Genomic DNA, 23,116 nt, shown 5'->3' on the forward strand with positions numbered 1-23,116 from the left:
ACGGCGCATAAAGTTTATTTCTCAAACAGTTTGTTGACCGCGTTATACGAGAGTCTGTAACAGAGTATCACGGTTCGCAAATGATCGATGGTGGTTTTCGGGATTTTACGACCGCGGTAGAGCCGTAAACCGCGGAAAAGAACAAACAAAGGAGAGAGAGAAGTATTCTCGGCTCGAGCGTGTCCGCGTACGATCAGAATAGAAGATCGTTAAGTGGCGGATATTCATTGAATATCAGGGTTCGCCGGCGTTAAAATCAATTTGAGCGCGGCGAGGCGCACGTGTGGTGCGTTCTAGCATGATCGTCGGCTGTCGGGGCCGCTTCGGGGCGGCATAGTGAGCGCCTCCTGGCGACGAGGGTAACGGTTTTGACGGATGACGGGTGACGGGTGGCGGTGCTCTCGGATCTGCTTGGATCGTCTTCGGTAGGGCGCGCGGAACGATGCTTTTCTGGACCAGGAGCTGAGTGCGCGAGTGCTCGCGGGTACGAAAACTTTCGCGGTGCATATTAATCGCGAGTTTTGTTCGGTGTCGGAGAGCACCGACGAGATACAAACGAACACCCATTCGAGGGACCTGTGGTTTCTTTGGACCGTGTCGAATTCCTGATCCGTTGACAGTGGTTGAACGGTGTGTCCCGTGATCGTTGTTTTCCTCTCTGAAACCTGTTCGGTCGACCGGGACCATCGACGGTTCGACAGCGACGTCGATGCTCGCCGAAACAACCGTCGAGAGACGGTGCCCGACGGAAAATCGGGACGACGACGGCGACGACGACGTCGTCGTCGAGAGGCGTCTCTTGTCACGGGTCACCGAGCAACGCCGCTTGTCCAGGTAAGCTGGTTGACCGGGCGCGCCTAATGCTCCACGGATTTTCGATGAAGCTTACGTCGACGTCGCCGTCGTCGTCGCCGTCGCTGTCGCCGTCGTCGTCGTCGTCGCACCTGCCATTCTCGCCGCCGCAGTCGTCGACACTCTCCTTGCCACAGCCGTACACAACGTCATCGTGTTGTTCTTCTTCGACGTTCCTTTCGTTGCAGTCATCGCTGTCGTCAGCAGTCTGGTTATCAACGTGCTTGTTATTGTTGACACTGGCTTAAAGCACAACCCTGCTCCTTATCTCTGAGCCAGTCTGCTCTGTACTCTTCTCACGGGGTCTGCTTACCAGTATACACCGTCGGGATGGCTGGCACCAAGACTTCAGGCAGCGTCCTACAGTTCAGACCTGTCGAGGTCTCTCAGATGCTGCAGGATGGGGAAAAGTTTGTCAAGTGGGACGAGGTACTTGTGTTACCTATTGTAGTCAATAAGAATATTCTGGCTCTCGATAAGCATTAGTTTATTGTTTCTTGGTGGGAGAACAGTGTTGTGTATTGGACAGTCTGTACATTTGTTTATTTCTTTGCGCAGGACTCTGGTATAGCCACCCCTGTTACACTGAGGGTGGACAAGTGTGGATTTTACTTGCACTGGGTGGACCAGCACAACGAGATGGAGATGTTAGATATCGCTGTAATCAGAGACACACGAACTGGGAAATACGCCAAAGTACCAAAGGTATCTTATCCTGTATATTATAAACTGGTTTCCTTGACCCTATGGATCTGAGTCAGAATTATCAGAATCACAGATAGCTTTTTCTATAATTACATGGTGCTGTTGCGTGGTTGGTAATGACGCACAGCACCACCATGCGATAATTATTGACAACTCTATAAATAGAGTATATTACCTACATTGTGTCCTCAATGCGGTTCATTCTTTTTCAGTCTTGCCTGTATTTGTGCTCAATGGGCATAATGGTAGTTATGTCGGGGAAAGAGAGTAAAGTCTCTTATCAGTTCTATTTTCCCATAAATCAATACGCAGTCCACAAAGCTGTCTCATGCACAATTTCACAGTCCCGTTAAAAGCTTATTGTAATGCGAGCTATTGTTGCCGGCGCGACGCGACGCGTGTAAACTAATTTAAAACATTGAAACTTCACGTCGAGGTCGCGTCGCGTCGTCGTCGCAATTTTAAAGCGAATGCTTTTGAATATATACCGCTGCTTCAACTCTCGAACTGGAAATGCTTTTTGCAGGACCCGAAGCTGAAGTCGCTCGTGACGATGGGCTCCCAAGACTCGTTGGAGGAGAAGACCGTCACGATCTGCTACGGATCCGATTTTGTCAACATAAATTTTATTAACTTTTGTACGACACGCGCGGAGATCGCGCAGCACTGGACAGAGCAAATTTTCCAGCTTGCTTACAATTTAACTCTGCTCAACACCAGCACGACAATGTTCTTGCAGAAAGCGCACACGAAACTAACGTTGACAGCCGACAAATCGGGAAAGATTCCTGCGAAGAAGTGAGCACAATTTCTACATTGTCTGTCTGTGTCTGTTCTCCGATGTCTGCGTGTTCAAATTGATCTACCTATATACCAATCAATCTGTACACACTCTATATTGTCGTTTTCAGCATAATTAAAATGTTTGCGCAAAACAAAGACGACCGCAAGCGTGTCGAGAAGGCGCTCGACATCTCCGGTTTCCCATCTGGAAAAGTAAGTGCTAAACTGTTACCTCATCGCGACAACTGTTCCACAAGTGTTCACTGAAAACCACCTGTGTTTGTCTCTGATTTCCAGAACGACGTGATAGCGTTGCAGAAGTTTCAATTCGAGGATTTCTTCAACTTTTATAAGTCGCTCACACAACGCTCGGATGTTGAGAAGGTATTCGAGAGCATTGTAGGCAATAACAAGCGTAGACTAATGTCCGTGTCGCAATTCGTCGACTTTCTGAACAAAACGCAACGGGACCCACGTCTGAACGAGATCCTGTATCCTTACGCGAACGAGGCGAGGGCGAAGGATATCATAAGTCAATACGAACCAAATAAGTGTAATGCGAACCGGGGCCAGCTGAGCTTCGACGGTTTCCTCAGGTATCTGATGAGCGAGGATAACCCGATCGTTGCCACATCGAAGCTCGAATTGTCCGACGACATGGACCAACCGCTTGCGCATTACTTTATAAATTCTAGTCACAATACATACTTAACAGGTTCGTCCCTCCCTAGCATACCCTAGTCAGTGTTTACCAAAGAACTACATGGCAGCATTCATTTAGCTTTTGGCTGTAGAAAATAGTTCAAGAATGTTTATGCTAGTCTAGCTAGATAGAATAGTACCTCCGCTGTTCCTTGTTATGACACTACAGGTGTTCGAGAATCCGAAAATGTCGGATCGAGAATTTAATTCGGAATAGGGACGAATTCTTGACAATTTCGAGATTCTCGAATATATCTGGATTCCCGAGAATTTTCGAGATTCTCAAGAATATTCGAGAACACCTCTATATGGTACGCATTCCTGAGCAGCTTTCTAATTGCTAGCTATTACCGTGTTTCCCACCGGATACCTATTAATAGGTTTTTAATGACTGCGTTATATCTTATAGACTGTAAGTTTGGTAAACACTGCACCGAGTAACTCGCTTCACGCTAAGCGAACGAGTACTGCAAGTAGGCTATTTTCGGTTGCAGGACACCAACTGACCGGAAAGAGTTCCGTGGAGATATATCGCCAATGTCTGCTGGCCGGTTGCCGATGCGTGGAGTTGGACTTCTGGAACGGGAAATTCGACGAGCCCATCATTGTTCATGGGTACCGTAAAACTTGAAAGCCGTACTCTTTTAGACTATGTAAAAATCTGTATGCCACACGTTGTTGCAAGGAAACCATGTCCCTTCCAGATATACATTTGTACCTGAAATCTGTGCACGAGATGTAATCGAAGCGATTGCCGAAAGTGCTTTCAAGACATCAGAGTATCCTGTCATTCTTAGTTTTGAGAATCACTGTAATCCTAGGCAGCAAGCTAAAATAGCTCAGTATTGTAGAGAATTGTTTGGCGAGATGTTGCTTGACGCGCCATTAGAATCACATAAGGTATTTCCCTATACAGCTGTGCGACCTTTATTATCCGCAAACGCTGAGGTACATCGGTGATCATTTTTTGTTCAGTTGGAACCGGGTTCGGAGCTGCCGCCACCGAGTTTTCTGAGACGCAAGATCATGATCAAGAACAAGAAGAAGCACCATCATCACCACAAGAAGCATAAAAAGAATCAGCAGACGCCGGTCGAGTCGGAAGAGGCTCAAGAGGCCGCGGCTCAAGAGAACGAGGAGAATGGGACGACGAATCACGTTGCCGAAGGAGAAAATAGCCCAGCCGCGGAGCGAGCCAACGTTGAAGAGAACAATGACCAGCAGATCGGGAACGGAGATATCGCACATCCACCCATGCTACAACAGAGACAGGGTAGCAAGGATAGCGCCCAGGACGACGATGGTCAGTGTTTGAGAAACAAACAAACCGTGAATAGAAAGTTTGAAACGCTTATCGGTTCTAGATGATGAAGAGGAGTCGAGCACCGAGGAGGAGGAGTCAAACGTGGAGGATATCAAACTGAGACTAGGCGACAAAGTGCCTGCGCCTGAGAAAGCAGCCAGTGCCAAAGAGACGGAGGCTGGGGCCGAGATCTCGGCGTTAGTTAATTACGTGCAGCCCGTTCACTTCAACACCTTCGAGTCCGCTGAAAGTACGCCCACGTTATCAACCAGAGTCATAAATAATTCTCCGTTGGGGGTGGGGGAGTATTCGAACAAATTCTTTTGCACCCGTATTTTACAACATTTATACTTTTAAAAAATCGATTTTTTGAAGATGAGAAACCAGAATAGCCTCCGAATAGATCGCCGGTGTTGTAACGTGAATAATTCTTGCAGAAAAGAACCGCATGTACGAGATGTCGTCGTTCGACGAGAAGCAGGCCACGACTCTTCTGAAGGAGAGGCCGTTGGAGTTCGTGAACTATAATAAGCACCAGCTGTCTAGAGTGTATCCGGCAGGAACGCGGTTCGACTCCAGCAACGTCATGCCTCAGGTGTTTTGGAACGCGGGCTGCCAGATGGTTGCATTGAACTATCAAACGCTCGGTACTATAACGTTCATTGATAGTATTTTATAACTACTCTTGGGAGTTGAGAGGATGCCAATTTATCTAGTTTACTAGGCCCATAGGAATTTATCTCTCTCTTCAGTTGATATTCTTAAATTTATGGCTTTGCTACAAATGCATAAAGTCTAGTAATTATGCGAACCTGCCAATATATTTTAATTTCTGTCTTCCAGATCTTGCCATGCAATTGAATCTCGGTATCTACGAGTACAATCAGCGGTGCGGCTACCTTTTGAAGCCGGAGTTCATGAGACGGAAAGACTGCCGATTAGATCCTTTCGCCGAGTCGATTGTGGACGGTATTATAGCCGGTACAGTTCACATACACGTGATATCCGCGCAGTTTTTAACCGACAAAAGGGTGGGCACCTACGTGGAGGTGGACATGTACGGATTACCAGCGGACACTGTGAGGAAGAAATTCCGCACGAAGATTGTCCCCAACAATGGAATCAACCCGGTATACGACGAAGAACCTTTCGTGTTTAAAAAGGTAGATCATTATTCTAATAAGGGCACTTTTAAGCCACGGCGACTTCTACAGATTTTGCACTGCAAATGATTCTTTTTCTGCACTCCAAATTAACCCTTTTGCAGGTTTCATTCACCCTTTCACAGATCAAATTCACCCTTTTGCAAATCTAGTTTTCCTATAAATTTGTTTCCTCACCTGTACCGGTATCTTGTATTTTGGTTCCTGCTTGTAACATGCACGTATAATAAAATCCTGGTGTATATGTTAACCAGGTGGTACTACCGGACCTAGCATCCATCAGGATCGCCGCGTACGAGGAGTCCGGCCGCCTGATAGGCCACAGAGTGTTACCAGTGGTCGGACTATGTCCTGGATTTAGGCACGTGGCCTTGAGAACCGAGTGCGGCCAACCTCTACCACTGGCGAGTCTGTTCCTGCACGTGATCGTCAAGGACTATGTTCCTGATGGTCTAAGCGAGCTAGCCGAGGCCTTGGCTAATCCCATCAAGTACCAGAGCGAGGTTGAAAAAAGGGCGAAGCAATTGTCGGTTCTCACAGACTTCGCAGAGGACTTGTCCGATGATGATGTAAGGTTTGATATAAGCCTGGATGAATTTTCGGTTACTAACTAACTCGGTGATGTGTACTAACAACCGTGTACTAACATTTTGTAGGATAACTTGAAAGTAAACGAGACACCAAGTTCCTCTAAACCACCTGTAAGTTTGTCGGTTAGAGGGGGTCCCTGTGAATCGTTTGATGCTTAAATTGGGCGTGCTTTGTTGCAGGAGGAGGCGGTTAAGACGAAGAGACTACAATCCGTGTGCGAGCTGCCTGCGCTTGTTCCCACGACTACCAGTGGTCATGGTAGACCCTCCATTGTCGCCGTGAACGCCTCTGAAACGCAAGACAACGAGGAGGGCTCTGCGACACCCGCCACACCGGCCGTGGAGAGTTCTGCCAATAAGAGTCCCATTAACGCTGGCAGTGGTAAGTAATTGCTTCTATTGCCTCATATTATGGTACACATTTCACTTCGATTGTTGTCTTAAGGGGTTATTCTTATTTCCGTGGCCGTTTTTGCGCGAATTTTTAGTGAATTCATTGTTCGCATTGCAGGCAGCGACGAGATAACGGCGGAGACGCTGGAGAAGCTAATGGAGAACAAGTTGGTGAAAGAGAAGAAGTTGGAGCTGGAGAAGAAATTAGAATCCCTCCGAAAGAAGCACGAGAAGGAGAAGATGAGGGTGCAGTCGCAGAAAGGGTCGATCGACGGCGAGAAGCACAAGTCGAAGTTCTACGTGAGCCACAAGCTGGTGAAGAGACTGTCGAGTCGAAATATGTAAGACACTCGCAATGTTACATTGAAACGAACACGCTTATGAATCTCTAGTTGTTTCTGCAGCTTCTCCAGCGAGGTGGGGCTGAGCACCTTGGCCCTCGCTGAAACTTCAGAGTGCACGGACTTGGAGAATCGTGAAGGTAACGGTGGAGTACCGAAGGGACTGCCAAGGAGTCAAAGCGAGCGTTTGCTGGCCGTGTGCAAGGCTCATGTGCAACAGGAGAGGGAACTTCAGGAGAAATACTATGACAGCTTGTTCGCGACCGTGGAGAAGGTGATGAAGAACTCGCAGAGTAACCAGTTGAAGACTCTGAAAGTCCTCCATGACCGGGAGACCGAGGACGTGATGCGGAAGCTGCAAGCCACTAGGCACGGAGAGGTAAAGCGTCATTTATTATCACCGGACTGCGGATTTTTATGCAAAATAAACATTTTTTACATCAATTGCAAGACATAGGAACCAAATTGGAATTTCTTTCTTTCTGCAGAGGTGTCTTAAGGACTTTTAATTATTTTACATGAAATTCGCAGTCTAATTGTCACTGAAAAAAGTGAACATTATTGCTTGAAAAAAGTAGGCAACACTCTCCATACGTTGGTCAGTTTTTGCACCAAGTTTGAAGTCGCTGTGTTCAACAGCTTCTCTTTAAACAATTCGCGAGGACTACCTTGAACGTGCGTTTTCAGGTGAAGCAGCTGGCGAAGGTACACAAAGACAAAGCGGAGTTGGATCGCATGAAGCGAGAGGTAGCGAAAATGACTGTGGAGAAGGGCGTGAACGAGCGCTCGCGATTGAAGGAGATCTACGAGAAAAAGAGAACGGAGCTCGAGCGCCAGCACGAGGAGGTTCGGCAGAGGCTCGAGGAAGAGAGGGCCAAGGTTCTGAATCATTTGTTTGCGGACCGATAGTCTGTATCGAGCCTTACGTCGCTGGGATTGGAGATGAATGATTTAATTAACGTTATAGATGAAGGCGAGCTTGATGGACGAGTACAGCAGTCGCTGTAGAAAATACGAGAGCGGGGAGCTGCCATTGTCCCCGTCAGGGGGTACGAGTATGCCGGAATCGCTCAGCGGGAACACGTACTGAGCTGTGTGTGATCGACGACTTAGTCCCGAGGTGAAATAATTTGAGGATTCGCGACGAGGATCCACGTGGAATGGATTTTGCCAGCGAGAAGCCGCTGGTCCTGGCTCGCGAGACGAAGAATATATATGATCGCGCGTCGCTTCCTCCGGGAAAGAGGAGTCGCGCGACGGCCACGGGTAGGGAATTTGGACGAGTCTACACTGTTACCTGTGTTTTTTGCTAACCCATAATTTCTCTCCATTTTCTCGCGCGTGATAGAAGAGTTTCTCTCGCGACGTGTACAGAGCACAGCATTTACCAGAGTGTACGAAGCATTTGACGATAGACGAGAATAATACCGTTACGGAGCATAGCGGGAGTATTCGAGCAAGCCGTTGCGTTCTCGCACCTTCGTTCAGAAAGGTGTGCGCGCCGAGCTCTCTCGGGTCGGAATGATTGTCGCTTCGCGGAAGGTTTTGATCTCAACAGGAGGGACAGACAGACAGACACGCGTCGCGTTTGTTCGCGAACGAGGACGGTTGTCCGCTCGGGTTCGTTCGTTCGTTTCGTTCCGATCTTTGTCGATATTACTTTTTTACGCACAGTATTAAACGCACCTGTTGTTTTCTTCCATCCACGCTCGAGAGACCATCGTCACAAACACAAAAAATATGAGAAACACACACACACACACACAGAGAGTCACACATACACAACACACACGAAAGAAATAGAAACAGAAACATAGTCGGGTACAGAAGGGAGGAGGGTGTTCACGCGTCTCTGTAATAACTTTTTTCGGAAAGGCGCGAGTGTGTGAACGAGACCCACGCGCGGAGAAAAGAAGGTACACCATTCTAAATAAGAATAATCTTTCTAAGTGCTACTATTTAATCTTGTTATTATATGTATAAGGCGTTATTTAATTAGCGAGGTGACGGACGCGTTCCAAGATATTATACTCCGGGTCATACTCGTGAACGTTGCCGGAATCGATCGCCACATAATAATCGGACCTCAGGAAACTTGAATCTAGAGAGAACGAGAGAGAGAGAGAGAGAGAGAGAGAGAGAGAGAGAACAAGAGAGAGAGAGAGAGAGAGAGAGAGAGAGAGAGAGAGAGAGAGAGAGAGAGAGAGAGAGAGAGAGAGCGAGAGATAGCGGCTGAGAGAAATAGAGAACGCGAATTAGAGCGTGAGAGAGTAAATTGTGAAGATTGTATGCGAGGAGGTTGAAATCTCTTTTTTGGCCTAGACGGTAAGGAACGCATGAGTCGAGTCAAAGTTTCGGATGGGCGCGTGCGTGATCTGATATATTTTCTGACTGAAAGTACTCCATATAAAGACATTTTTTCGATACGTTAGCATGTATCTTAAACGCTAAAGAGATATCGTATTGTGTAAAGTGAAGCAAACCAAAAGGTTCGATGGAGATAGAGAAAGAAAGAGAGAGAGAGAGTGAGAGAGAGAGAGAGATACGCGAATTGAGAGAGACAGGTAAATTAAACAAGAAGCAAGGAAACATCGGCGGGAACGTTTCCAGCGTTTTGTATCGTGATTTCTGGGCCCGCGGCCACGATGACTGGCCGAGAGGCAATACGATTTTTGGAGCGAACCTCTTTCTAGGAAGACAATCAAAAATGTTACGCCGTAACATTGTCCTTGTTGTTTCTAATCGTAACGGTATTTTAAGCAACTCGATATTACACATACATATATATATATATATTCTTATTAGATATTACGAAAGCTAGGATTAACGATACTTGCGCGTTATATATCTTCTCCCGTGTGATCCATCTCGTTATTTATTATTTTTCGTGTGAGGAGAATTTCAACAAAAATACTAAAAGAATCGCCGAGATACGCGAGAAGTATCTGATTAAATAAAACTGCGAGCTTTTTGCAAAGACACGTCGGCCCTCGCCGGCGAGACAATGTGTATATATGTGTGGATACGTACAAGCCCGTGTTCGTATGTGCAACACGTACACGCGACGCGGAGAAAAGACTATTTCAACTGAGGTGCTGGCGAAACGCGTCGCACAAAATGTTACTTCTTCACCTGTAAATCAAATTGTTTTCATTGACTTTTAGCTGTGCGCACTTCAGTTTGACTGTCTCTATTCATTCTGATACAAGTTAGACTCGTGGAAATTCTTCAGGAATACAGAAAAGAGGTTCTGAGTTCTGATATTCATCCTACTGCGTTCCTTGACTCTTGCACATTATTGTATCTTCAATAATATTGCTGTATAGTATTTGTAACTGTACTCGTTATTTAACACTAGATTTACGGAACCCGCCATTTTGACGGGTTCTAAATTTTTAGCCACCATTTAAAAAACTTTATTTCTTTGCGCATATATTATACTAACAATTCCTAAAAATCTGAATAGGCACGTTCTTGTTATATTTATGAAGTAACGTAGACTAATCATTTTTAATGCTCCTTAAACCTAGCGTTACTATTGTTGCAGTATTGTATATTAGATAGTATTTATATCTGTTTCTGTTGCAAAGAAAAATTCTTAAAAACATAATCTTTTAATTTGTACGGAACTTATAACTGTGAATATTTTTTTAAAAATGTCCCGCGGTCCATATATGGAAGAAAACTCATTGTATCAAAACTTTTTCAATTTCTGTTTGTATGTTTCACAAAGTCGTAATTGTTTGTTCTGCACACAATTAAAAACTTTTTCGAGGATCACAGTAGGATCGATTCGCAGACAAATATCAATATTTTTTGATGGGAGGATGACATAAGTTTTTGGATTTCGTGGCCGCGTTTTCGAGCATCTCGCGCCAGCGTTGCGTCGAGGGCAGATCAATGAAATTCCCTTCGATTTGGAGACTGAACCCAATCCTGAATCGTTGATAAGCTATATTTGTCTACTGTTGAATAGTTTCGCCGCCGTCGATTTATTTACGCAAAACGGGACGTTTTTTATATATATACATATATATGTCGGAAAAGTTATTACGGTCCCTCGTCGCGCCTCGATAAGTATCCAGTAACGTATTCAGTGGCATTTAGGCTCGTTCGGCTACGGATTTCTCGCGGAGGAGATAATTGTAGAGAGAGAGAGAGAGAGAGAGAGAGAGAGAGAGAGAGAGGAGACTCAACACGATAAAGAATGTTATTGGAACTGTGAGAGTTCCTGTTCGTTGATACGAGAGAGAATAGAATACGATCGAGGCCGCGAGAGGCTTCGCGGATCCGCTCGCTTTTCCGCCTCGATTTTTGCGATCATCGCGTTTCCTCTCTCGAAAGAAGAGTTACCATTCTTTTTTTCATTTTTTTGTTTTCGTTTCTTCCACGGGCGACGAACTGCGCATCGCTCACGTCGATGTGCTCGATCGAGGACGATCGACCGGGATATATGAAACACAGTGATAATCCATGTAGACGACGTGAGATATGTAGGACGTAAGGCGGGTAATGTTTAATTAGGTCCGACGCGAATCGATCGCGCTTTAACGCTGAACCTACCGCTCAACCGACCGGCGTTTGTACATTTTCTTTCGCAATTATTCGGATCACGAGGTCACCTCCGTGTCAGATGACTGTATGAATTTGTTTCGTATAAATTTCTATCGTATAAACAAATTCGATCTTGTCATTTTTATAAAGCAATATATGCGAGCGATCGGTATGCGGGTTCAGCGTTAATTTGCGCGAGATTATCAGAAGTTTCTATACGCGTAATCGGTTTCTGCACGGTCTGCATAGTTCGTGTAAAATGGGAAAGGGCGAGGGAGGCATTGGCAGTGATTAAGCTCTTTGACAAGTGCCGTTGGGATCTGAGAAAAGCGGACGCGGACAGAGATATAAAATAGGTTTTTATTGTTTTATTGATTTTATATAAATTTGAATCTCTCTAAAAAATGCAATTGTGTTTATATTTTCGTGTGAGCTCATTGTCACGTTAATGTCGTTCTTTATTTTTCTCATAGGTTTGTCTTCTCGGGGAAGATTCCAGGAAAATTACTAACATTTAACAGCCCCACTCGAGTGCAAAAGGATCGTAATTTGAACAAATCGGAAATATTGTAACGACGTCCACAGTATTCGTTTCCGTCACAAAATCTGCAGTCTGGTTACAATTTGCACAAATACTGTTTCAATTTGTTGTTAAAATCAATTTTCTAGCGACTCCACTGTTAAACACATCAATTTCTGTTTAAGCACTATCGCCGCGTCCGCAAGCTTTTCGCTTCCCGACAGTGCCTCAGACTGAAAAAATCTCAAGCCAAGGGAAACCCTGATCAAAACCTACTAAAAATCGCTGCCATAATCTCTCTCATCGTCACGCAGACTCTGCGGGGATCGCTCTGTATACACATAAATATAAAGCTACACGTAAGCGTACATGTTCGTATACACAATAAGTACGTGTGTCAATGTTTTTCCGATCGTTTAGTCGCAAACGATGCGCGTCTCCCACGTTCTCGTGATCATCGGCGGCGATTCTCGACGATCCTCTTCGATCCCCGACGATCCAAGAGGATCGAGCACCGACGATCGCGAGCGCGCGGCGCGGCAATGCTTCCAACGCTTCGTAGTCGAAAGCGAAACGTTCAGGAGTGATATCGGACTGTGAGAGCTGTTCCTCGATTAGCAATGTACTCTTCGTTGATAACTGGACTGCGAACTTTGTGCGTTTGTCGCGGGAATACATGCACGAAACATCAAAACAGTAATCACCTGCGAATAATTTCGAAATGCTGCTGCAAATGGATGCGCGTACAATATATTCAAGCTAACCGAGACTAAAGACGTATATATGTTCATGTGTTAGAAGAAGGAATACAGTTTTGTTCAACTGCAGTTGCTTCTGGCGTTGCACAAAGGTTCGCAGTCCGTCGATAATTGTTCCGTTCGCGCGAGAAGAGAGTCGCAGGACCGAGCGATAGCGTCCGTCTGAAGGGCATTGGTGAGGACTTCCGGTTCTCTTCCGGTCGGCTCGATGGAAATCGTTTCGGCCGGAAGTTCTCACCACGCTCGGTCCACTCGGTTTTTCATAGATCAACTTGAAATTGATCGATGAACGGCGAGCGCGTGGTTCCTTTTCGCGACAATGATTGTTTTTCGCGTGTAATTATCGCGTACTCGCTCAGGACGAAAACGGGGTCCTTCCGGTCTTCGTCCTCTTCCTATATTCCTGTATACGGTGATATCGAGACCGTTGATACGTGTTTAGTTTCCCGGCGTTATGTATATTACAAGCAAAACCGTGTGTACCTACCGTGTAAGCGTAAAGACTAGGTTACGAGGACAGATATTATATATCTATATATTCATGTTGATATATTATGTGTTGTTGCTGTTGATGTTGTTAACCGTAGATATAGCGATAAAGGTGGCAGTAATAGCGTAGTCGTTGTACGTAGGATTAAACGCGGGACTATAGTTTGCGCGCGATCTGTAACCGCGGGACGGCCGAGCGATTCCTTTGAAAGACTCGGGGTCGTTCACTCTCACTTTTTTAACGGTTTTGCCGGCCGTGTGTTGACGCTCGTTTATTGTTCCGTCGACTATGGAGACAGATTAGTTTAAGTTCTACTTTAAGCCTGCGCTTCTCTTGCCAATAGCTAGCCCTGTTTTATCTGTGAACGCGGCGATCATTATTTCGGACGATTTGAACCTGTTCGTTCGGCGATTAGAGCATCGATGCTGGCTGGGTTTAGCTGGAATTCACTGGGCACTGTTTGTTATTAAAATTCTCAGTAAGGAGTAAGGAGTAGAATTTTTATTTAGCGCGTCTGACTATTTCTAAATGGTCTTGAGAACTTTCTAGACTCAGTTAGTTATTCAATAATTATTAGACTGCGGATTGTGTGGATTTACATAGAAAATAAGCAGGCAAAATTTAGTACAATCAGCAATTTAAAAGAATTTAAGAATGTCGAAGCGTTATTTTTAATTTATTAAAACGATTTGCCTCCTGTTTCTAACAGGTGAAACGAATTCAATTTCACGAAAAACGGCACTCAAAATGTTTTTCAGTCGCTTGGCTCGGCAACAGTACAATCATCCGCAAAAATATAAATTACTGTAAGAACAATCTACGATCTCTCACGTCTGAATCGTTAAAATGAACAGGTTCGAAGACGTTATTGAGCGAAAACACGGCAAAACCAGTCCCTGAAGTCGCCAAGGCGGCGTGGCTCGAAACTTGCCAAAAACTTGAACGTTCCCATAAGAGCGCGCCGTTTGGTCGACCGTCCCTCCGCGAGCGCCCGTCCGTCCCGCGGACAACGACGAGCATAAATGAACGTGTTATGCTCGTTTATGTAATCTTGAAACGGCCTATCGACGATCGTAGCGGTTTGACGTCGCTGACGTTCCTTTCGCTGACTCTCGCTCCGAATGATAATTCTCGACGGTCACAAGGAGAAAAAGAAGAAAGAAAGAAAAGAAAAAAGAAAAAACAAAAGAAAAGAAGAAGAACCGAACTCGTTCTCCGTTCCCACAATTCTCGCGCGCGTTCTTCCTCCACTCCCCCCCCCCCCCGAATATCCTTTGGCTTCCGCGGCGGCAACGAGCTCCATCGTGACAACGATTCTTCGTACCTAACTCGGAATTCTACGCTTCCCCCCGTAGCGTCGCGCTCTCGCGCCCGAATTCTTCCGTGACCGTACAATCCGCGCCGTTTGCGAAATCGTTCTTTGATTTCGAACGTGAGAGTCGAGAATGAAACAGGTCTCGACTGCTCCGTAGCGGCTCGAGCGACGCTACGGAGGGAAAACCGGGTTCGTTCAACCGACCGTCGGCTCTGTCAATTCTTCGATGCTTCGAATACTACTACTGTCGATGTTCAATGTGATTTCCAACGCGAACCGAGCGTTCGTTCACTGTATATGTGTCTCTTATATGCTCGTTTTTCTGTACGCATGACCTCGGTTTCCTGTGACCTCGATAGTTGTTCCTTGGTGGTAATAGGTCAGCGCGACAGTTTGATATCGCATTAACAACAAGGAATGTTAAACGTATTTTGTTAACGTACAACAAAGAATCGGGCAAGAAATTTTGCACTGACCTAATATTTAGTTGGGAAAAAGGGAGAGACAGTACAGCGGAGTATAGGGTAGTTGGAGGATTGAGATGATTGCGAGCATCTTTCGTGGAGTTCTTGCGCAACTATCGAGGCACTACTGTACTTCGCTTGCCAGTAGGCACAGATGTTTTCTCAGTTTCGCTCAATGACGCCGGTCGGCGACGACCAGGGTGGCGATTAGGGTTGTTAGCACTGTCCAGAGGGCCACTTTTGAGACTGTAACGGGCAAATCGGAAAACTGAATATCGAAAACATTTATTATTGCACTACTTCAATGTTGTATTGTCAGTTGAACCGGTAGTATCAATTTTTCAAAATTGATTGACGCAGAGATTGCAAAAATGTATTAGCTTCATGCGTTCTATTCTACTCCATTAACACATAGTAATTAACCGTTATAACTAGACAGTGGATTTTTAGGCAAAATTGTCTGCATTAATTGCAGCAAACATGAGCAACATGAAAATGTATTTCTTCTTTCAATAATTTCAATAGGCTGGAGAAGCTTTAATAGGCTATTAATGTTTTTAAATTATTTTCACTTGTTTACTATTGTAAATTAAATCTGTCCATAAACGCATAAAATCCGTTTTCTAGTTATAACATTTTACCAAATTCGAAAGAAATTGAAAGAAAAAAGAAAATTGTCAAGTTGGAAAGTTCTCCGGGACACCGTCCTGAGATATTATAATGTCGAATGACAATGTATATTTTGTTTTCTTTGCTAAAAAATTGTATAGGTCACATATATGTAGGGGACCTGTTAATCGAGTTGTTGTACTCTCGGAATCAATTGTCAAAATTCGTCCAGCTTGTGAAAAGACTATTGAATAATCTCTGATGGATGAGAAGTGGCTCTTTGGACGGTCGGTATAGCAATGGCGGACGAAGCCAAGGGATCGAGAGCACTCGTATTTGACCGTTTCTGTCTTCGTGTGTAGTCTTGCCAATCGAAAGTTTCTCGCGTTTCATCGAGCATCAATTCTGCGTACAGTTTGTTCTCACTATGAACGAAAGCGTCGTGGCTCGAGGCTCGGGTTTTTCCTCGCATTTTCCTCTTTCCCCGCTGCTCGAGGAAACTCTCTAAGCGATCCTATATTTTTCCGGGGCGTTTTGCGGTTTTATCGTTCGCCGGTGCTCGAGCTAAATTTATTGTTCCCTTCGTAAGAAGCATGGAAAGAGAGAGCGAGAGAGAGAGAGAGAGAGAGAGAGGGAGAGAGAGAGAAAGATAGAGATGGAAAGAGAGAACGTTATCGATCCGCGCGCGGAATATTTACGGACGATTAATAACGCTTGATCCGTTTGTGTCCCGCGAGGCTTGCGCGCGACTTGTTTCTCTTCTGCAAATTAGAGCGACGCGTCGCAGTTTGTTTTCCCTCTCGACTTCCACGCAGGGTCGATTCCTTGTCACGCGACGAGGAAAATTAAAGGGTTTCGTCCTTTCCTCTCTCTTGCGCGCTTGTGTGCGCGCGTTCACTAGTCGTTCTTCCCTTTTTTTCTCTCTCTTTCTTTTCGTTCTTTCTTCATCGCTCGAACTCTCTTTTTTAACGTGTGTTCTCCGGAGTCCCCGTTAATTGCCCGTGCAAAACCGTGCGTACCTATTAGCCGTAATTTACGAGTTGCTTCCACATTAGATCGGGGCTCCGCCGCGGAGGGATCTGAACTGTTGTAACGTTCTCAAGATTCCACGCCGATACATATTTTAAGGCCGCTTTTATACGCTGCGAGCGGCGCGGCGCGCGCGTCAATTGATTTACCCCGGCAATTGAATTTTTTACGGAAGCTGCCTCCGCGACCGCGATACAACGTCGAGGGGCAGGGGAAACATCGCGATTGTTCCCCGTCAAGGATTTACAACATTATCGCGCCGGCCAACCGGGATCGATAACAAGATAGCGAGAATAGAACGGATCGCTGGGCCGTCACGGATGCTTGCTACCGGTTTCGACTAATCGCCTTCGAAAAACTTCGTCCGAGCACTCTCTCTCTCTCTCTTTCTCTCTTTACGCTGCTGATGGCTCGAACGATTTTTTAGAGTTTGTAACAGCGCTCCTGGCATTTTTTCTGTCTTCCCATTTTTCGGCAGCACGTCTTTAATTGATCGAACATCAGAATCGGGGGAGCAGAGTAGATTCTACTAATTGCTTTTGCAGAATTCGTTTTGTGAGAGGCTCTTGAATTTTTGAAAATGCCCTACGACTCTCGAGACCTTGGCGTCTTTCTATTCTTTGATACTTTGTCTTTAGTTGGTCAGAAATAGAAATTGCAGGGGAAGGGTTGATTTTATGGTTTTGGTGAAGGATGTTGTCCCACAATTGTAAGGTTCTGAATTTTTGGAGATGTACTAGGGCTCTTGAGACCTAATCTTTCTATTCTTGGATATTATGTCCTGAATCGGTCAAAAATCAAAATGATAGGAGCAGGATTGATTTTCTGTTTTTGGTGAAGGATGATATCCCATAATTGTAAGGTTTTAAATGTTTGAAAATGTACTAGGACTCCTGAGATTTTGTCCTTCTATTTCTTGATACTGTGTCTCCAATTGGTCAACAATAAAAATTGTAGGAGCAGGGTTGATTTTACTTTTTGGTGAGGGATGTTCTCCCATGATGCTGCAACGGTCTGAATTTTTGGAAATGCACTAGAACTTCTGAGATTTTGTCCTTCTATTTTTTGATACTATGTCTCCAATTGGTCAACAATGAAAATTGTAGGAGCAGGGTTGATTTTACTTTTTGGTGAAGGATGTTCTCCCATGATGCTGCAAGGTTCTAAATTTTTGGAGATGCACTATGACTCGTGAGACCTCGTCTTTCTAGATCAAAAATCAAAACCGCAGGAGCAGAGTAGATTTTAGTAATCGTGTTTGAAGAATTGTTTTCGTAGAGGGATTCTGAATTTTTTAAAATACTCTAGGACTGTCGAGACAGTCCTTTACCTTTCCACTCTTCGATCCACTCTACCTTTCCACTCCAGCGAATTTTGAAAAACGTTTCGAACCGTTATGTCCCATTCCGTCGTTTCGTCCGTGATTGCCTCGTGAGAGCCTCGAGCAACGCAACACGCACACGTTCACAAGAATCTCGGATGTCTCAGCTCGTTCTCGGTTCTGAGAGCTAGACTAGTATTTAAAACCGGGCGACGCGGTCGTTTTCGTCGCTGGCCCGGCGGATTCGCACACAATTTCCGTAACGATAAGAATTTTTTGAGCCGTTTTATATAACAATGTGTCTACACAACCACCAACCGGTCCGAACTTTTTCGATGCGTTCCCCTTTGGACTGTTTTCGTACGTTTCGGAATATTTTTCGATTTCGACGCATTTACAATTGTTTCGCTTGACCGTAGATGTGCGCTAGCCTGTAGACAAATGGACGATGCCGCGACGCTGTTGGCTGCGTCCGTGCGATCCTGATTCGAACCGATCGAACACGCGCTAAAATTACTGACAATACTATCATTGGCAATTCTCTTTGTTTATTGGTAATTCTCACCAATTTTTGAATGAACGTTCTTCTACTAACAATCGTACAATTTTGTAGCTTCGCTGGGCCTCGGATAGGAAAGTAACATATTTGGATCGCTACGGAGGATCCGGGAAAGTCCGAGAGGATTTAGAAATTGAAGGAACTTAATTTCAAGACGCAGGGAACCTGGAGCTGTAGTTTGAAGCCGCGTACTTCAAGCACTAATTTTTAGAAAAAAAAAGAAGACTCAGAAAGTCTTACAAATTAGACCCATATGGACGCAAGACGATGTCAAATTTCTAAATTCAAGAAAACAACTTCTAAAAGATTGTCTGAAGCAAAATTGACTAGTACCGAGTCTAAAGCCCAGAAGATTTACAAACTGCGGCTCTAGCTAAAAGAAAATAATTTCTAAAAGATTGTCTGAAGCAAAATTGACTAGTACCGAGTCTAAAGCCCAGAAGATTTACAAACTGCAGCTCTAGCTAAGAGAAAATAATTTCTAAAAATTGTTGCCAGCAAAATTTGGCAATTTCGATCCACTTCCCTTGCCGGCTAGAACCATTGAAATAGAGAAATTGTTTAAAAATAAATATCTATTAGATTACAAGACTGCCGAGAGGTTTAATCACTGATCTATCAAACAAATGATCAAAGAAGCATATTGACCACGCAGGGAGTGAATTGAAGTTCATTTCGGATTGCACAGGAGCAGTCAAAAGCGATCGACAGAGATCCAAGAATTCCTACGATCCGCTAAACGAGTAGTATAGTTCGCGACCCGCGTTAGAACTCGAACCGGATCGCTTCCGTTTAGGATTTTCGGTACCTCTTTCGTAAAAGGTCACCGTTCGTCCTCTGGCACCGTGAAACCACTTCTGAGGAGGCGTGAGAAAATGTTACAAGGTGGTCATTGAGTCCTACAAATGTTGGTATCGCTGCCAAAACGGTCTCAGCTGCCAGTGACACGTTGCCAATGCCTCGGAAGTGGTTTCACGGTGCCGGGCCGATCGATGTCCACGGTTCCAAGCAGCTTTTAAAACTTGGGTGTGTGTTTTTAGGAGGGAAGCGTTAGCGAAATTGTTACTACCCTGTGTATGGTTACCACGTAAGCACCGCAACAGATCCACTTATTACCCGTACGACGATATATGAGTTTTAAACGATATTCTATAAATGGCTGTACCGTATTGTAAAATCAAAGATATATAGTGTACAATAAAGTTTAGTGTTGTAGAAACGACGCTGAACCTGCACCTTCGAATCCAGTATGACTCCTGGTGCGTTACTCCATTTTTACTTGGACCCATTTCTTCCATCCTTGCGTCCGAAATTTATTTCTTTCGGTTGGTGAGTTCTGTTTCATTTTTTCTTTACCACGTATCTGTTCAATTTATCACATAGATTGTGGGGTAAATCGTAATTTATTATGTGGGATATTCTAGGAGGTCTAGGATCTAGGATTTACTCTGCGTTCATCACAAGAAACTTTAGAAAATGATTCCTCAAGCTGAACAAGGATTGGAAAACAGTTATTATATTACTAGACTGGGGATTTTATGCACTTATGGCAAAAAATGGAACAAAACAGGAGAAACATCGGATGAATTTAATATTAGTAGCACATTATTTACTATTAAAATTATTAACAGTAGAAATCAATTTTTATGTAACTCCTAATTGATGCAGACAATTTTTAGATTGCATAAAGATTGCTATGAGGATGCCTATGAAGGTTTAGGAGAGTTGTAACAAAAAGACTGATTTATTTTGCGCATCTTTATTATCAATAAAACATAAGGTAGTGAAGTATAACAGTGAAGCATAAGTCCCAGCGAAGTATAACAAGAATCGAAGCATATCAAGATACGGTTTTCACGAGTCTAAAGGTTTCCTGACATAAGCGATAAAAGTCTCATACATATCCAAGATTTTTTCCTCCTTACTAGGACAGTCATTCTGGTCTTTGAAGATAATCTTTTGTTTGATGACTTCCTGAGTTGTCAATTCTATAAACTCGTCTCGAAGATTCTCTGGAAGACGAGTGACGAATGGGTTGACCGCTGTTATGTGATCTGTAATGATTCTTGTGTTATTGCTCTGAATCCCTGTTTAATTATTTGACTTTTTTTCCTTACTCTTTAGAGCCTGTCTGTTCTGGTGAATGTAGTTCCTCTGTCTTTTGCTGCAGTGCAGAACTTCGAATCCCGTTTCCTCCAGAATCTTCCTTAAGGCGGACCTTTGATCGTTGCATTCATGGTAGCAGGGCACGTAATGCTCCATATCCTGCGAGACACAATACTATTGTTTATTGGTGAGTTTGAGATTTGAAAGCTAGCACAATTCTTGTTTTTACGAAAGAGGACGCTATGAAATGTCCAATTTTAATTATATGAATCATACAGCTGCTCGTTGAGTGGGAGAGCAGTAGATTGGTGGTTGATAACAATGGTTCTGTTATCAGTAGCGGATTTTATCTTAGATTAAAATTGTTTCATTATTGTGGACTTAATAAGATATATCTGTAGCTCTTGTAGTCGTTCATTTTTACCTGCATGTATGGTCGGTACAGCGGATTATCGTAGAGGTGCTTGTAGGCATCGAAGCCGTTGTGGTGAGCCAGGAACATGGTCAAAGCAGTGCCTCCAGGTCGCATCATCTTGCAGATATTATTGAAAGCCTTCCTAGATGGTCACAGGTAAATCATTTTAACACTAGATTTACGGAAACCGCCGAAATGACGGCTACAAATCAGACTAAAAAATATATTGTTAGTTTTATAAAATCTACGTGTTAAACCCTACACATTTGTTCCTTACATTCCTATTCATCTAATCTGATTCCAATGTATCATTTCAGTCGTCAAATTTCAAGTATACCGAAACCTTAAAAATCCTCTGATTGTTAACGAAATATCGTGAGAAGATGAATAAAATGTACCGTGGACTTTGACACCAGTGAAGACAGAAGAAAGAAAACACACTATCGAAATGGTGCACCAACTCTTTAGGCAGATTCTCCGTCTCAATGTCCAAACAGATGAACGACAGCCTCTTCTCGCCGGCGCACTTTTCTCTCGCATAATCGACCATATTTTTCGATATATCAGCTCCTGGAAATCGTAAAAACATTAAGAAACCACGCGGAATTGGAGCATGCAAACAGGTGTCTTACCAACTAGTTCAGCTTCCGGCGCGAGCTTCGGCAGAAGCAGCGTCTTGGTGACGTTCCCAGGCCCACAACCGATGTCTACACACTTGCCCCGCATCTCCGAAATCTCTTTCTCAAATTCCTCGATCACTTCGAGCGCGTCCCTGTACTGGAACTTGCTGGCGTTCACGTATTCCTCGACCATATACATTTTGCACACTTTTGCCTATATTTTCTGCGTTAGAAAGCGATGTTACTCGGACCCAGTGAACTGAAGAACTGAGGGCAACAAACTGCTCGACCGTTATATTATGCTCGGCTTCTATATAACTGCTCACTTATAGACTTTTGAATCTTTCGGAGGAACACACAGTCAGAGCGACTGTAAACAATCCTTATCCGTAACCGTTTGTTTCCTCGAACTTGTGTGTCATTCGATATCCGCGTAAAATCAAGATACTCACACGTTTACAACACACAGTAGCGATCGGGCAGTATGATGTGAAAAAATTGTTATCAAAATACATACCATCAGCACATTGTGGTTGGTATAACGAACTTAACCTTTACTTTTCTTGATGAAAATAAGTATATCGTTAATTGTTTTTTAATGTTTTTACTGAATAAATGGAAAGTTCAAATCGTTAACCGTTTGTTGCACCGAACGTATCTATAAGAATATCGAGAAATTATTGGGAGAATTTCATCTCGTTCGGAGCAACAAACAGTCAGAAACGTCTCATGACATGACCGTTTGTTGCACCGAACTATCGAAGAAATTTGTTCTTTCACGTCGAAATCGAGCGTTTGTTGTCCCGAGCTCTTCAACTATCGTCTTTCTAGAGGCTTTTGATATTATTTTTTAAATCGGGCTGCAGTAAAATGGATGTACATTTGAATTGGAGTCTCCAGATGCTGACAATGTGCTTAGGTTTAGTTTCTGTTCTTGTTTGTAACAAGTTTTGTTGCAATATTGATGATTGGGAAACAGCAAAATCAATGGAATTGGGCGTCTCTTGATGGTATCTCTGTTACTATCTCTTCTGTGTACTGTCTGCTATCTGGTTGTTATTGTCTGTATTGCTCGTATCAGCAAATTTAAATCTGCACGAGCGTCCAAATCGAACCGAACCGGATGTATGTCAAAATCAGCGATCTCCCGATCTCCGCAGCCAATTTCTTTGAATTTGTCTAGTCGCGCCCGATCTTCAGGAACCCGACGACCGGTCCAACGTACCGTCGCTTCTTCCACTGGTGACTTTTAGCCCGGGGTTTCGTATTTATATTCGGCGACTCGTACAAACAACTTTCCGGCTCCCACCGTCTCCCCCATCCGTCCGTTTCATTCTTCTTTCTTTCTTCTCAGTTTCCTCGTCTTCGTCTTCATCGTTTCCTGCACTTTCTCTCTCTCTCTTTTCTCCACCCTCCCCCCACGTCTTAATCTCTCGGGCATGTTTCGTGGAGGCTCAACGTCCAAAATTTTGACCGTGGCCATGTCCGACGGTTCAACGACCCTTCCGCAGGAAGCGGAGGATC

At 44.3% G+C, this 23,116-nt stretch overlaps 2 protein-coding genes across 5 annotated transcripts; one reads left to right on the plus strand and one right to left on the minus strand.

Moving 5' to 3' along the window:
* Nucleotides 1-156: 156 nt before the first annotated feature.
* On the plus strand, nucleotides 157-19,670 carry Plc21c (Phospholipase C at 21C). Of its 3 annotated transcripts, XM_076799501.1 has the most exons (19): nucleotides 157-484; nucleotides 1,041-1,281; nucleotides 1,411-1,557; nucleotides 2,084-2,355; nucleotides 2,469-2,553; nucleotides 2,638-3,055; nucleotides 3,537-3,657; nucleotides 3,747-3,942; nucleotides 4,018-4,345; nucleotides 4,407-4,595; nucleotides 4,783-4,992; nucleotides 5,189-5,508; nucleotides 5,763-6,077; nucleotides 6,165-6,209; nucleotides 6,279-6,480; nucleotides 6,610-6,832; nucleotides 6,884-7,211; nucleotides 7,520-7,711; nucleotides 7,800-19,670. In XM_076799501.1, the coding sequence occupies exons 2-19, from the start codon at nucleotides 1,183-1,185 to the stop codon at nucleotides 7,920-7,922; spliced, it is 3,813 nt and encodes a 1,270-aa protein (XP_076655616.1). In that variant the 5' UTR covers nucleotides 157-484; nucleotides 1,041-1,182; the 3' UTR covers nucleotides 7,923-19,670. The 3 variants fall into 3 exon arrangements, with proteins under 3 accessions (XP_076655616.1, XP_076655617.1, XP_076655618.1); XM_076799502.1 differs by having other exon boundaries at nucleotides 157-1,281; nucleotides 6,896-7,211; XM_076799503.1 differs by lacking the exon at nucleotides 6,165-6,209 and having other exon boundaries at nucleotides 157-1,281.
* A 535-nt stretch (nucleotides 19,671-20,205) lies between these two features.
* On the minus strand, nucleotides 20,206-22,827 carry Jhamt (juvenile hormone acid methyltransferase). Of its 2 annotated transcripts, XM_076799712.1 has the most exons (6): nucleotides 22,473-22,827; nucleotides 21,605-21,815; nucleotides 21,371-21,542; nucleotides 20,982-21,114; nucleotides 20,569-20,716; nucleotides 20,206-20,505 (listed from the first exon to the last, which is right to left on the minus strand). In XM_076799712.1, exons 2-6 carry the CDS (start codon nucleotides 21,789-21,791, stop codon nucleotides 20,306-20,308), a joined length of 840 nt encoding a protein of 279 aa, XP_076655827.1. In that variant the 5' UTR covers nucleotides 21,792-21,815; nucleotides 22,473-22,827; the 3' UTR covers nucleotides 20,206-20,305. The 2 variants fall into 2 exon arrangements, with proteins under 2 accessions (XP_076655827.1, XP_076655826.1); XM_076799711.1 differs by lacking the exon at nucleotides 22,473-22,827 and having other exon boundaries at nucleotides 21,605-21,877.
* Between the last annotated feature and the right edge of the window lie 289 nt (nucleotides 22,828-23,116).

This window comes from Halictus rubicundus, chromosome 13 (genome assembly GCF_050948215.1).
Source record: "Halictus rubicundus isolate RS-2024b chromosome 13, iyHalRubi1_principal, whole genome shotgun sequence".
Lineage (NCBI taxonomy): Eukaryota > Metazoa > Arthropoda > Insecta > Hymenoptera > Halictidae > Halictus > Halictus rubicundus.